Below are 16,246 nucleotides of genomic sequence, written 5' to 3' on the forward strand. Positions count from 1 at the left end.
TTTCAGTTTCAAAAGTTCCAGTTTCTTTACTTCTTTATCATCCTTGCACGCTGTAAGTTCTTAATACTTCTCCAAAACGTTGCCAAAATGTTGTGGGTAAATGAAGATATAAAGTAGATGGTAGCCAGGTAATTAATCCAAGGAAGATGTTTAATAGTTGGTTTCAATAAGATAAGTATTAGGTCCCACCAGGAGCTTGATGGATGTTGCTCAGCCCTCACTCACCAACTGACATTCTCCACACACACCGGGCACACACACATTCTATTCACTCTGACATCACGCACACCAACATTCCACGCAGACATCTCACTCATTCTGGCTGAGCAACCTAAAAGGAGATAAATCTAGTTACAACAGTGTGCAGTGAAAATACATTTAAAATAAGTGATCCCAGGGCTAGAATCCCAGACCATTGAGTTGCACAAGGCCTCAGTCATGAGCTCTCAAGCAAAACTACCAGGTCCAGGTGGAGCGGGAATGGGCGTGGCTTCAGGGGGGAGTTTGGGGTGTGACACGCCTCAAGTGCATACTTGGTATAGTAGTTGGGTCTGGGGCCGCAGAGTTGGATCTGATATGCCTGGTGTGGTTTTTCTCATTGTCCTCATTTCACCAAGAGGTTTTAACTTGTTAATGTTTTTGGATTGGGATTTTAAATATATTTAGTGACCTCTACACCAAATAAGTAGCAAATCTGCACCCATAGAAATACTCATCGAATGGGTGCAAATTGAATGCTTTTTGGAATTCAAAAATATTGGCAGTAGTAGGCTTAGAAAGCTGCACCAGTCTCAGGTTTCCAGGAGCACTACTGACAAACACCCAAAAGGTGATGGCATGAATGCTTGCATTTTTTCGCTCACTGCACAAATCAGTACTGACCCTGTTCCTCATGGCAATAGTCCATCCCGAACCTTGGTCATCTCAACACCCCACCCCAACCACCCTGCATGCCCCTGCATTTTTAGTTGGAAATGTGATACTCACAACCCTCTGCCCATTGAATCTCAATGACTAAGCTACCCATGAACACAATCTCGCATAGGGTATCTTTATTCTTCATACTATAACCCCTTCAGGGTGAATTTACCCCTCAAACCAAAGTACACCCCGGTGACATTATTTCCAAAGGATCCCAGAATATTTGGGGTAGGGAGTTCGACCATCTTTTTTCTCCTTAAAGCCATTTTGTTAGGGAGTTACTTTGAAAAGGGTCTCAACATGTTTGTAACAATACCCATTTATATGCCAACAGAACAAGAACGAGAAACTTGATTTTTTCTGCAGAACCTTTTGGTAAAACAAACAATACAAAAATGTTAACACAAATAAAGCAAATATGCCCAAAAAATTATATAGGAATGCAAGAATTACCTGGCTGGTCATTTGGACTTTTATGGTTTCTTAGTTTTTCTTTCAGGTAATAAACATCTCTACAAATTGTGTGCAATAATTTGTGATCACAGTCAATTCTTGGCACAAAAGCATCTTTAGTAGTGGTGTCGTTAAGCTTTGTTGCTTTCTGAAAAGGCAGAAAATAAGTCCAAGAAAAATAAATTAAATACATTACTTTCAGCTCATTTGTGGGGAACGTGTGACTGGCATTATAAAAAGAACTTGAAATCATGTACCCCTCTTTGTGTAGGATCTTGACTGTCCTATATACAACTGTATCAAGCAAAATCAGCATTCTTCATTTGCAAAAACACTCAAGATGAGCACAAGTGTGGCCTGGCAGCCAAGGCTATACGAATACTTGAGGCCATAAAGCTCAGAGACCACATGACCCTACTGCCTGCAATAGCTGGCTATATGGTCACATTCAATTTCCTGCTACCTTGAGTGAGATAATCCTCTCCAGAGGTGTCAGATCTTTCTAAACCTATTTCAATGAACATGCAGAGAAAAGAGTAGATTAAATAAATATTTTAAGATTCAGCAAGTTTATCATGTTTAATTATCACACCTATGTGTAGCCCATGGGATTAACTTCTATATTAAGTATCACCTCAGTAGATTGTGTGGCCTCTACACTCCGATCCCATGTTTGCACAGATGCTATTGGGCATATTCACAAAGATAAATGTTGTCTTAAATGTAGACTTAGAACCTTATTTATCTCTTATATGGCTGCCAGGAATTCACAAAGCGATTCCTGGCTGCCGTCTATACATGAACTACGGTGAAATTCTCTACCACAATTGTGGAGAAATCCACAAATCTGAATCCCATTCAAGAGGTGGGAAGCAGGAATTCCAAAACATGGTTTGCCTTGGACTTTTGGCAATGACAAAACACTTCAACGTTTGTGGGCAGTCCCACACTCTTCTCCACCTCCTTTCCACCCTAGAAACTGTTGAAGATTCACTTCAGTAGTATTGGAGTAACTACCCTTGCAGAATGCAAAGGTGAACCGATCACTCCCAGATATCGCATGGGTGGAGAAGAAGCGCTTTCTTTGCAGACATATTTTTGTATTCCCTCAGAGAAAGACAGTTAAAAAAAAGAAAGAAAATGTATTTAAACAGGTGGCTTTATCCCCCATGTGCACAGTTCTCCACTATGGAGAACTCTGTGTAAGGAGAATATGAGCATTTAAAAAAAAGTCGCAAGACATTCCCAAAAGTATCCCTGGTAACCTGGGTATGTCACAGCTCTCCAGACATACTTTTGGGAATACCTATTAACAAAAACAAAATGGAAATATTTACGCCTCTGGCATAGGTGTATACCTCTATCTGTATTTTACCACCTTTTTCGTGTATAGTGCCCATTGTTGCACCCAGCATCCAAGTACATTTACCCACTCCAGAGCTTTCACCATCTCTGTCCTGAAATATTCCAAAGAGGTGATTGGAAGAATTTCTTTTTTTTTTATTTATATAAAACGAGAACTGGACCCGAAGGTATTGGAGCGCTTTACATGAGCACAAACTACATCACACAAGTTCACATTCACGTTTTTAGGCACAGGGAAATTATGTGACCTGCCCAGAATCACAGGATGTTGAGCCAATGCAGAAGCTCAAACCTGGTTCCAAAGTCGGCATATCTGTCTGAAATGCCACACGCTCTTGTGTGCTATGAAGCTGCACTTCATGCAGATGTGGGTGAGATGATAATTGCCTAGACCAGTGATGTTTTTACCTTTAGACTGCTGTGGACTTAGGTATTCCTGAAATGTAGGGACTCCCACAAATTCATTAATGGAATCAGGGAACCCCCCTGAGTCATTACTCGAACTTGGTGACACTGCCTACGCAATTTCAATGATTTGAGCAGCAAAACAGTACACAAAAATTCCGAAACATACATTTTTCAAACAAATACCCAAATGTTTAAATATTTAATTTAATTCACAAACACTTAGGAAAAAAATGTATTTACATTTTAAATTTAATTAAGGTCACCGGTTGCCCATACTATATTCTGTTTGATGCACTTGCACTGCTCCCACGAATTAATCACAATACATTTTCAGTTTTACATTTTCCTTCTGTAGTCATATACACTTCATTAATATTATTACATTTTCTAAGCAGTGGTAGACCCCCTGAGTAGGCGGCATAGACCGCCAGGGGTCCCCGGAACACCACTGTCTTAGGCAGGAAATCAAAGTAACTCTGTAGGTTGGCAGCTGCAATCGTTTGCTGCCCCATAATGATGGGTTCACAATGACAGTGTTGTGTCATAAGGGTTCTTATCTGATGAAAAATATGGGCAATAGAACAACAAACAGCAAAAAAAGCTATGAGGAATGTGAAGGTTTGCAAACAACTAGTTGGAAAATGATGAACAAATTAAAGCACTTGGCATTGAATGGCAAAATATGGAGTACTTAAAAGGGTACCGCAGCAAAATGTTTTGAGCATCTCAAATATACCTACTATACCCGGTGCCAAGATGCGCCCAGCTTTGGTTTTAAGCTTTGTGATTCAATTTTTGGTCCTGTCCTTAGATGGCAAGCATCCTAAGGCTTGATAACGGGAGACAGCCAGAAGCTGTCAAGAGCAATTTTAGTGTATTTATACAACCTCACAGAAGTTTTATTAGGGTTAATAAAGGTGAAAGCAACAACATATGCTCACTTCAGTGTAAAAATCGCCACATTAACTAACAATAAGCAAAGCAAATATTAGATGGAGAACAGAGTTTTCATGTGTAAGTGAAACCTCAAAGAAAATGTGCAAATAATCTTACCATTAAAAATATTATATCATCATCTTCAACTAGTAAAGACTCCACTTTTTCCTTTACATTTTCAAATTCCTTCTTCTTTTTGTGCAAAGCATTCTGAGTATAGGAGAATTTGTTTAGGACTCGTTTTAACTCATCATCAACACTCTTCATAACCTTTTGTTCCTCTAACTGAATTATGGTCTTCATCTCAGAAAATTCTTCCATCAGCAAAGCCTTTTTCTTCTCAAGCGTATCCTAAAGGATCACAAAAACATGTTTGTTACAAGTGGAAAAGAATCTTTATGTAAAATCAAAAAAAGAATGAATTTCCAAATTCCTATAAAAGCATAACATGGACAAGAATTATACCTAAACATGAAATCAACAAGCGTGTTGTGATTTGAAAACTAGTGGCACGACACATAATTGCATTTTGTGGTCCCAAACCATGCATGTCTAAAAATACAGACTTCGCAAAGGGTAAAGACACAAGGATGTAATATATAAATGTCATTCTGTGAGTCAGAAAAGCCCTTCCGAATCTCAAAAAGCCTTTTGTGACTCATTATGAGTTGCTATTAGGAGAGGGTGTGAAAAGGATATCTCCTCCTAGCTGTAACTGATGAGCGGGGTGTTGAGTGAGGTGTGATCTCAATTGCACTCCCACACAACTGATCAGATCCCGACTCCCAAGTTGGGATGGGATCCGATTTACAAAGGGGGAGCTGACTGTAACAAGGTACGTTGGTAGAGAAAAGAGTACAGATGATGTGAAGGTTAGAGTAGTTTATTCTCTGTATGAAATGCCTCATCCAGGTACTCCAGCCACTGCCAAGCCCTCTCTCTTCCAACTACCGCCCAGCCAACACAGATAATATTCTACAATGGCCCAGCAACATTGCAGTGGTATCTGTTCTGTACAAACAAGCATTTATTACCCAACTCCCATACATTACACACTTCCCATCTTCACTAGACCAAATATTCCCATTGGAAACATTTACAAAATTATAAGGAATACAAAGAATAAAACAGCAATACTACTACATTTCTTAAAAAGCAAAAAGTGAAGCAACCCCAATTATAAAAACGTCATCATTACATTTACATGAGATATCCAAAAATAAAAGTTTGTTTTTGGAATCCAAATTATCTTTTAAAATCGTTTAAATAAACTGGAACTTTGATGTTTCTGAGAGAACTCCTCAACATAGTTCCAATTTCGTGGACTCACCGGGCTTCAGCCTCCCCCCGTCGTGTGATGCAGCCCGGGATGAGACAGATCCCGAGCACACACAGAGCCGCACCCGAACGTTTTACAGGTCTTTAAAAGACCATTTGAATGTTAATTAGGCCTTGCAGTTGTTTCACCCCTTTTAAGAGCCCCTGCAGCTCCACTCTGCCTACTGATTAAAGGTTCAGCCCCCCCGAAATTTTTTCTTAGCCCCCCCCCCGAAATTTGGCTCTAGATGCGCCTCTGCTCTCAACACACAGTTTTATCGTGAGCCGCAAAGCCTTCCACTGAGTCTCACAGCTGCACTACGGACTGCAGTCTTCTCAGTAACGTGAGCCTCAGTAGCGCAATGCCTTCCACTGACCCTCGCAGCTTTATTGCGGGCCACCATGCTCTCCGCAACGCTAACCTCACTGTGTTCAGTCAGCTGCTTTGAGTCACGCGCACTAACTAATGAGTGGTCACTGCAGGGGCGGCCTTAGGCATGTGCAAGCTGTGCACCTGCACAGGGCCACCAAACCCCAGGGGCCACCACGCCAATATATATCCTTAATATAATAATCCTCTGAGGATGAATACGTATTTGTGTGGCGGCCCCTGGCTGGGATTTGGCGGCCCCCCGACTCTGTTCCACTTCCAAACACCCTGAACCCCACTCCTTTTTCACTGGCCTCCGTGCTCCACACCGCCCGGACCCCCTCTTCCGGGGCCCCCTACCTACGCTCCCTGCCCAGGGCCGCCATGAGCCGCCCCTGGTCACTGGTTCTCGAAGGACCCTCTGGTTCTTACCCGTGCAATGTCTCGAGGTCTGTAGGTATCGATACTACTTTTCTGAAACACCAAAAACTTTATGCAGCTGACAGGCTAGTGCTTTCACTTGAAACAGTACAATCCTTCACAAGGTGAAGAGTTGCATTTACACAGAGAAGTTAGTCGTTTGAAAATATGCGCAGGTCAAACAGACTAATAGCCCAGCTCTGCCAGATGTATACACATGACTGGTAGCAGGACAGCTCGTTGTGATAGCTAAACTTATTCACACAGGTCGCCATTGTAACAAGGTGCATTGGTAGAGATTACAGGAGTGATGATGTGGAGATAAGAGTAGTTTATTCTCTACATGAAAGGTCTCATCCAGCCAATCCAACTACTGTCAAGCTCTCTCCCTTCCATCTGGTACCCAGCCACTACAGAGAACATTCTATGATGACCTAACAATATTCTCATGGTGTCTGTTCTGTACAAACTCCCATACATTACACTGGCCCTTTTAGGGCACCACCTGGTGAATTGAGGGTAGAGACCTGGGTTGCAGGCCAGTAAAGAAAATATAGTGGGCTAGGACACCACTGCTTGCTTCCAACTATGTCTTAGCAAATAAAAAAAACATAATTTTATATAGCAGTGCTGGTTCCTTTATGGGACATGGGCTGTTTAAAAAACAAAACGGTTTCCCCCTTGGGAATGCAAACGCAGATACAGAATTCTGCTGTTCTATTCAGGCCGCTAATCTCAATTGCAGGCCAGTCACAAAGGGCCGCAATTAGTGAGCCAGCTGATTATTAGTACCTAAGCAGGTCATTTTGATACTGTTTGCAAATTGATAGATTGCAATGCTACATCTCTGCACATAGGTCTCATCACAAATTGCATTTTCTAGTAAGGCGCACAAGCTTTTTCACTTTTTTAACCTACCAAACGTGAGCATGATTGATCCCTGACTCATCCCATGCCAAAAGGGTGCCTGTATTTACCTCATTTTATCTTCTGTCCTACAAGGAGACAATAAGCCTTTAAGCCTTGGGGTAAGGTCCATGTCATTAAATGGAGGAGGCCGTACTAATTACGGAACTCATGGAATCATCTCTCTAGCTCAGGGGTTCTTCAACCTTTGTAATGTTGAGCCTCCTGCCCAAGAACAAAAGGTGTTTGACTCATGCCCCCCTCAAGCTGTGGTGGGGAAATGAAATGTTCTTGAAAGGATGAAAGTTGTCTTGGGGTGTGTGTTTGTTGGTGGGTGGGTGCTGTGTGTGGTTGGTATAGGCATGGTGGCTGTGGTGTTGCACGTGTAGCAGCAGTAGGTGCAAAGGAATGCTCTTTTAACATCTAATGTGTGTAATGCTCTTTATGCTACGGAGTTTGGTTGAGGATAAAATACAGGCAATTCAAAGGACAGAGCTGTGTGAAACTGAAACCACTTTTGGTAGGAATTTAGGATTAGTTATTAAAACCACTTTGTCTTTGGGTATTTGGAAAAATGGTTACTCTAGAGTGAATACATGAACCTCTCTCCTTCTCTTCTGAATGAAGAGATTACAATGAGAAAAGCAGGTTACCATGATAGAAACTGCAGTGGACATGTGTGCATTGTTTTAAATGGTGGACCCATTAACCTTGTTAGCACATTTTAAGATTCCACACTGGTGTGGGAGGTGCTCTGGGTGGAATCACTCTCTTGAGACCTTGTAGAAAAGCCCTAATTATGGGAATTCTGAATATAGAAGTTTGTTCTCTATTTTGAAGGTATGAAGTTAGGGCTGCAAGATGTATTTTTAAAGCAATGAAAGCTAACCCTGTAGTTTGTAAGTGAAGCAGGTAGCAAAGAATGATTTGAGGTGATGCATCTAGTGAATCAATATCCGTTGAGTCACAATGATTAACAAAGCATTTCCACGTTTCAGTAAAGCATGCCCGCGTTGTGGGTCTCCTTACTTCTTTTAGGATATCCATACATTCTTATGATGAATTTAGATATTCAAATTTCCAAGACCTCAGGAGCCAACTTAAAAGATTGAAAGTTCTGGGGTTTTGGTGTCTTACTGATCCTTGGTCCTGAGTGAGGAGTCTTGTCTGTTGGATAGTACTTGATATGGGACTACTGATAACTCTAGTAGTGTTGTGAACCATGTGGGAGCAACTAGGATGAGGGATGTCTGACTCAGTTAGCAAATTACAAATGGAACCAGGGGAGGGGTGTAAGCAAATATCCCTGACCAACTGATCCATAGTGCATTGCCCTTGAACTGTGGGTGTTGGAACCTGGAGCCGAAATTTAGGCATTTTGCGTTTTGTGGTGTTAAAAATAGGTATATGTCTGGTAGTCCCCATTGTTGGAAGAATAGGTAGACTTGTAGGACTTGTATGTTTCCACTTGTGGACTTGTTGGCATGTCCTGCTGAGTTCTGCCAATTTGTTGTCCACTCCTGGTATGTACTTTGCTAATAAAACAGTTGCGAAGCTCTGCCCCACCCCTGTTTTTGCAGATAATACATGGTTGTCAAGTTGTCTGTTTTGATAAGGACTGCTTTGCCTATGAGGTGAGGAAGGAATGCTTTTATCGTTAGATGAACAGCTAGTGCAGTGTAGTTCCCATAGTACCCTGCATGCAGGACCTGGGCTATTTTTGGATACCATATACTGTGGGTCTGGTGGCAGACTGACTCTGTACACCCCGCCGAGTATGTTAGCCTATTTTTGCATTAGCTAGCTCACAGTGCCACTAGAATATCTTTTTGTCAGAGAGATTCATTTTTGGCAAACTGAGAACACAACAAACCTCAATTCCTCGTGGAAACAATATACTGATTTTCACTAGTCACTTGTGCTTGCTCGTTTTCTCTCAGAGTGATACACAAAGAAACAGTTGGGCATGTTTACAATAAGAATTTATTGTACCGTTGTTCTTCTCATGTAAAATATATGCACTGCTACAACTGATACACAGTAGCAGGGAAAGATCAGCAGTACAGTGAATAAAAAGGGATAGTACAGGTCTACCATTTCGCAATAGTCACGAACAGATACATGAATATAAAATGCATTTATAAAAGATAGTGCGTACTCCTACGATGCCTGTCTAGTTAGTAAGTAAGTAATTTATTATGTGGTTCCGTGAGTTTTTGGGTCTGGTTCGGTGGTTCCGAACCTGTTCAATAAAGGTTGTCTGAAATAGACGATTTTAGTGTCAGCAGACCGCAAATGACGAGTGTAGTGTGTCTGAGTGTTTTCGCATGAATCGATCAATGAGAACACTCCGTATTCAAGGATTTCGTTTGGAACTTCGGGTTCCATTTTGTGTACGGCAGCCATTTTGTATGGTAGCCCTCACATAGGCCCGATGACTGTGGCCGAATGAGTCCTTGAGACACGTATGCCTTAGCTGACTTCTGAATGACCTGGCCGAACTGACTCCTTGCCCGAGGCTGACCTCGCTGAGTCAGTTCCTTGTTAAACAGCTGGTCAGATAAAGATCAAAGAGTAGGACACGCCCGAGTTTATGTTACACTGCTCCCACCTTTCTATCTCACTTCCAATCTGTTTCTGCTCTTTCTTTTACGACATAATCACTGATTTGGGTTGAGGGTTTATGATGGGTTTGTCCGGCCTGATCCGACAAGAAATCTGGAAAGTGCTCGGTCATTTCTGGTGGGCTGGACAACAGAAACTTGGATTGTCGTCATACGCTACTTTTAACCACATGGCTGCTGCGGGGATTTTTGCGCTGTGCTGAATTACTCTGATTCCCACTCTTCATGACGAGCTCAGCTCGTCATCAGCACACGACACCCGTGGGTGATGACGAGCTGAGCTCGTCATCAGCAGCGAAAGGGTTAAATTGTCACACTGGGGGCGTGGCCAAGATGGTGGGCTCAGAGGACGCTCTTGCCGTGAGCTCCCGAGCCACTGGAAAACCTGCACCTTTCTACACCGCTGATCTCCCCCGGATAGAGCGGAAAACGCACCCAGTACTCCCCGTGGTGGCGTGGAACAGTCCGCAGTAACCTTGCTGCGGCGGCGGAGCCGCTTGAGAACCAGCCGAGGCGGGGGCCGCTGGAGGACTCGCCGGGAGACCCGAGGACCCCTCGATCACGAGGCCTTGGTAACCCTACGAGGGGAGCCTGTAGCACGGAGTGGACCAACAGATTGCGAGCGAATCGACACCGCGACCGCCCCCTTTTACGATCTGGGATGATCTTTCTCGGCGGGGCGGAGCTGCATTGGCGGTGGGAGCGGAGGCGGAGCCGACAGGAAGTAGCTATGCAAGCCCAGGGATCAGGTAGGCCGCGGGGCCTGCACCACGTGGCCCGGCCCGGGGCCCCTCCTCTGACCGCTGCTGGGCGCTGCCAGGCCCTCCGGCACCCACGGTCGCCTCTGCGACCTCCGGCTTCGACTGCCGCACACTCTGCAAGACTAGCCCCCGGCTGTGTGCCAGTGGGGAAGGACTGCTGCGATCCCCGAAAACGGGCCTAGCCCGAATCATCGGATGTTGGTTCGGGGGCGATTGCTGGAGGGACTGTTCGGTGGGGCCCTCGATGTACCGTAGGCCCTGACCTCCGCTCTGGGCGGCGCAACACATAGTCTGGGAGTTGAGACTACGCCACTCCGGGGCTGGTTCCCCGGGCCGGAACGGACGGCCATTTTAGACGGGAGCGGAGCGGCTGCATCGACCCTCATCCAAGGCGTGCGGGGGCACCTCACTGGGAGTGATCCCTCGTCGGCACGAGCAGTGTGGACTGCCACACACGGCTGGACTGCTGCCCCGGCCTGTAGCGCCTCCTCACCACGGCACGCGGGCTTTCGTGCTCCCCACCCCTCCGCGATGTCGAATGCCAGGGGGCAGAAGAAGGGCGAGCGGACTTTGCCGGACATGCTGGGACGAGGCGCCCCGAGGCAAGACAGGAGCCAACCCGCTTCGAGCCCCTCGACTAGTTCACGGGGCGCTGAAGGCGGGGAACCCCCGGTGACTAGATCGTTCCTGGAGTCCCTGTTCAGCTCCTTGAGGGAGGACTTTCAGGCCTTGAAGCAAGAGGTGGCCGGGGAGGTACGGGAGGTACGGGAGGTCCGGAGAGAGGTGGACTCCCTGGGAGAGCGAGTGAACACAGTGGAGGCGGCTGGCCACTCCAGGGATGAGGAAATCACCCACCTGCAACAGGAGGTCCTGAGGCTGAGGGACCAACAGATCGATCTACAAGCCCATGCTGAAGACCTTGAAAACAGGTCCAGACGGAACAACATTAGGGTCCGAGGAGTTCCATCCAACGAGGAGGGTGAAGACGCGGCCGCCTACTTGGGAGTCCTGTTCCGGGAAATTCTGGGAGAGTCCGAAGACTTCCCAATTCGGATCGACAGAGCGCACAGGGTTGGCCGGCCTCGCAGGACCTCGGCGCCTCCTCCGGACATTTTAGCCTTCTTACCAGATTTCTCCTGGAAGGAGCGGATTCTCCGTGAGGCACGGCGGCAACAGCCTTTCCGCTTTAGAGATCACCCAGTGCCTCTCTACCAGGACCTGTCCGCAATAACACTGCAGAAACGGAAGGCCTTTAAAATTGCTACGGACTTCTTGAGGGAACATGGCACGCAGTACTCGTGGGGGCATCCCTTCCGCCTCATCTTTCGCTGGGATGGGACTTTGCATCAGCTCCGGTCCCTGCAAGATGTATGCGGGGTGCTGGGAATCACTGCATCGGACACGGACACCCCGGCGCCTCGTCACAGACGGAGCACGCGAGATGGCTGGCAACTGGTGGGGGAGCGGAAACTGCGTCCCGCGAGGCCTGACTCGCCTACAATTCGGGCAGAAATGTCTATCGCCATACAGGAGGCCTCCAGGACTACGGCGAATGGCGATGTGGCCTTCACGGCCTGAACTTGCTCCGGGGGGAGTCTGCAGTAGCCTATCTTCATCGCAGGTGCGGGGGTTCTGGGGGTGGGGGGTGGCGGGGGTGTTGGTGGTGGTGGCTGGACGTCCACTTGAACGACTTTCCACGGCCTTGTCCGCTGAGGACCGGACTGGGACAATGACGTATTTTGACTGGTTTGGGGAGAGGGGGGTGGGCAGGGGAGTTGAACGGCAAGTTTGGAGTTTGGGGGTTCACTGGGAGGCAGGGGAAGAGGGGGGAGTGTGGGGATCCAGGGAGGAGGGGTTCACACAGTTGGGGGTTCGGGGGTTCGGGGACTGTACTGTGCTACGGGGTAGTTTGCTTTCACTGTGTGTTGGGGCCGCTCGCTGCTGCCTCTGAGTTTCGTCCGGTGGGCCTTGCCCGCCTTGATGAGCGTTTTCTGGTGTCCCCTCACTGATGGCCCTTAAGATTGTTACCTTGAATGTGAAGGGGCTGAATAACCCAGTAAAACGAAGGGCTGTACTGTCCCTCCTGGAGGACTCTCAGGCAGACATTTGTCTTCTGCAGGAGACCCATTTGCTAGCTAAAGACTGTCACAGGCTGCGGACCCCAAAGTTCCCCATGCAGCTTTTCTCTTCCTGCGCTTCCAAGACGGCAGGGGTAGCGCTCATGATATCTAGGAGGTTCAAGGGGGAGGTCATGCAAAAGGTAGCGGAACAGAAGGGGAGGCTCTTGGCGTATAGAATCAAGGCAGGGGGTTTGGTGTTCACTATAGGCTCCATATATAGCCCCAATGATCACCAGGATAAGTTTCTACACAGGGCACTGGAAGACGTGACGTTCACTCCTGACAGACACATCGTGATTGGGGGGGACTTGAATGTGGTCTTTGATGCGTCCCTGGACAGGTCGGTGCAAAGGCGCCTACAATCGGGAGAGCTCTCGGGCTCGGTTCGTACCCGTTTGGAGGAGCTTGATATGCACGACATGTGGCGCCGCCTCCACCCCGCGACCCGCGCATATTCCTATTATTCCCACGCCCACAAATCCTATGCAAGGTTGGATCATCTCTTGGTGACGGGCCCAATGTACGAACTGGCCTCGGGCGCCGACATAGGGGTCCTGTCTCTCTCAGATCATGCCCCGGTGGAGGGCACTTTCCGACTGCCTCCGGTGTCTCCCTCGAGAGGGGTCTGGCGCCTCAGGGACACTCTGCTGCACAAGCAATCGGTGGTGAAACAGATCCGAGAGTCCATAGGGGAATATAAACGCGTTAATGACAACGACGACACCACCCGCGCGACGCAATGGGCCGCCTTGAAGGCCGTGCTCCGTGGCGAGTTTATTGCCATCTCCTCGGCGGAGAATAAAGATCGCCAGCATTAAGAAGGAGGAACTTACCCGCCAGGTGCGGGAGCTAGAACAGGTGCATCAACGGACGGAAGCCCCTCGTGTCTGGAGGCAACTTAAGGCCGCCAGGAAACTCCTGTCCGCGCTTGATATGGACAGAGCCGAGTACGCAGTACTTCGCCTGAAACATAAGTACTACACCGGCGGCGACAGGTGTGGCAGGCTTCTGGCACACAAACTCCGTGTGCAGCACCAGCAGCACCAGGTGAGGGAACTGGCGGTCCCCACTGGAGGGACGGTCAAGGAGGATGGACAGATCGCAGACGTTTTCCGTGGTTACTATGCTGACCTCTACGCCAGCGTTCCCCCCTCAGCGCGAGCCGAGGCAGACTATCTGGAGTCGGTGTCGCTCCCGTCCCTAACACCGGACCAGGCCCAATATCTTGAGTGGGAGATTCGGATTGAGGGGGTGGTCACGGCTATCTCCCGACTCAAAAACGGGAGAGCCCCGGGGCCCGACGGTTTTATCCCTCTCTTTTATAAGACCTTTTGTCAGGACCTCGCACCACTTTTGACGCGCCTGTTTAACTCTTTCTATGAGCCGGGCGCTATCCCCCCGGAGTTCCTCCAGGCTACGGTATCGGTGATCCCTAAACCGGGCAAGGACCGGACTGCATGCGGGTCCTACCGACCGATTTCACTTTTGAATACGGACCTGAAGATTTTCACCAGTATTCTAGCGGCACGTCTAGCACTCCATCTCCCGGGTATGGTTGACCCGGATCAGGCCGGGTTTGTACCAGGCCGGCAGACTGTCGATAACACTAAAAGGGTGACCCATATACTGGAGAAGGCCTCACGGATACCCGGGGAACGCATGCTCCTTTCCATTGACGCGGAGAAGGCGTTCAATAGAGTGCATTGGCCTTATTTGGAGAAGGTATTGGGCAAATTTGGCATAGGTGAGAAGTTCAGGCACCTGGTATTCAATTGCTACCGATTCCCATCCGCGGTACTGAGGGTGAACGGATGCAGCTCTCTGCGCCTTCCTATAGAGAGAGGCACCAGACAAGGGTGCCCACTGTCGCCATTGCTTTTCGCTCTTTATATGGAGCCGTTCGCACAAAGAGTTCGCCAGAATCCCAACGTCACAGGTATCCGTATGGGGGAGTTCCATCACACCCTTAGTCTCTACGCGGACGACGTGATACTGACGCTCGACGACCCTAGGAGGTCATTGCCTGCTTGTATTGCTGAATTGGAAACCTTTGCGACTGTAGCGGGTTTCAGGGTAAACCTTGGGAAGTCGGCGGCCCTTGACATCTCGCTGTCCGGCGCCACCAGGGCTGACTTACAGAGGCTATTTCCGCTGAGCTGGTCTAGGGATCAGGTACCCTATTTGGGGATTCTCCTAGCACCCTCTCTTCCTGCTATGGTCGAGGCCAACTATACGGCTTTAAGTAAAAAGATCAAAGAGGAACTGGCCCGTTGGGACAAGGGCACGTTGTCGTTGCTGGGTAGAGTGGCCGCGGTAAAAATGACCCTCCTGCCGCAAGTCCTGTACCTCTTTCGGGCTCTCCCGTTGCAACCCCCCAAGGGATGGCTTGGAGGGACTCAGTCTGATATCACACGCTTTGTGTGGCAGGGTCGTAAGCCAAGGCTCAAGAGAACCATAGCCACGCTAGCGCCTGAGTCTGGTGGCCTTGGTATACCGGACCTGCACAAGTATTTTCAAGCTGCTCAACTGCGCTACTTAGTGGAGCAGAGCCGGTGGGAATCGGACAAACATTGGTTGTTTCAGGACCAGGCGGTGGCGGGCAGGACGCTGCAGGAAGTGCCCTTCCTACGGAGGGCCCACCGCCCCCCCAACCTTTATGCGTCCTTCCTAACGCGGGTCTCGCTCCGAGTGTGGGACTCTGTGTGCACCAGGCATGACCTTAACACTTTTCCCTCTCCTTTCACGCCAATAGTTGGTAACCCGGACTTTGGCCCAGGTATGGAGCCGGGAGCTTATGAACTCTGGAGGGCGGCCCGTTGCTCCGCCATATTTCATATGTATGGCCCGGAGGGTGCGGTCTCCTTCCAGGATCTACGACGGGACTACGGTCTACCCGAGACGGAGCGCATGCGATATATGCAGGCGCGCCACTGGGCGCTACAGCCGCAGGTGCGAGCATCGGCGGACCGGAAGCTCACAGCATATGAGCGTTGGCTGGTAACTCGCTCATCGGACGCCAAGCTTATATCTGACCTTTATAAGTTGTTGCAACCTCCCCCCTTTCACATCTACAATCCCGGGAGAGAGCGGTGGGAACGGGAGCTGGGGCGAGCGTTGAGCCACACTGATTGGGACCACATTTCCTACCGGGCACGGCACTCTGCCTACCACACTGGGCTCACGGAGACTTTCACAAAAATTACGACTTATTGGTATCGCACCCCGAGAAACTACATGAAATGAACCACTCAATACCCAAGACTTGCTGGCGCAACTGCGGTCAGACTGGCACACTCACTCATATACTATGGGACTGTCCCCTGCTGACTCCTTACTGGGAGGAGGTGCTGAATGAGATTGACCAGTGCTTTGAGAATGAATCACCCCACTTTCCCGCCTATGTTCTACTGGGCTTGCCAAATAGTTTAATGTATCCACTAAGGTCTAAGAAAGGTAGGCAGATAGCGATCGCCCTGGGATCGGCAGTACAGAATATACTCATTCATTGGCGCACTACCACACCTCCTACTGTTGTTGGCTGGCTACATAGACTGTGGCATGTCCTAGGCATGGAAAAGATGTCCCTGGTGGTGGCGGGGGAGGTGGACACCTTTGAGGAGCTGTGGGCACCAATTCACACATTGT

At 48.3% G+C, this 16,246-nt stretch overlaps 1 protein-coding gene across 3 annotated transcripts in view; it reads right to left on the bottom strand.

Annotated features, from left to right (window-relative positions):
• Nucleotides 1-16,246, bottom strand: part of TRIM25 (tripartite motif containing 25) — a 461,778-nt gene that overhangs the window by 302,496 nt on the left and 143,036 nt on the right. For all 3 annotated transcript variants that reach the window (XM_086930876.1, XM_086930874.1, XM_086930875.1), the window contains exons 3-4: nt 4,201-4,434; nt 1,375-1,522 (exon numbers count right to left, since the gene is read on the bottom strand). In XM_086930876.1, coding sequence (XP_086787002.1) covers nt 1,375-1,522; nt 4,201-4,434 — 382 coding nt within the window. The remainder of the gene's footprint in view (nt 1-1,374; nt 1,523-4,200; nt 4,435-16,246) is intronic.

Source organism: Lissotriton vulgaris, chromosome 7 (genome assembly GCF_964263255.1).
Source record: "Lissotriton vulgaris chromosome 7, aLisVul1.2, whole genome shotgun sequence".
Classification (NCBI taxonomy): domain Eukaryota; kingdom Metazoa; phylum Chordata; class Amphibia; order Caudata; family Salamandridae; genus Lissotriton; species Lissotriton vulgaris.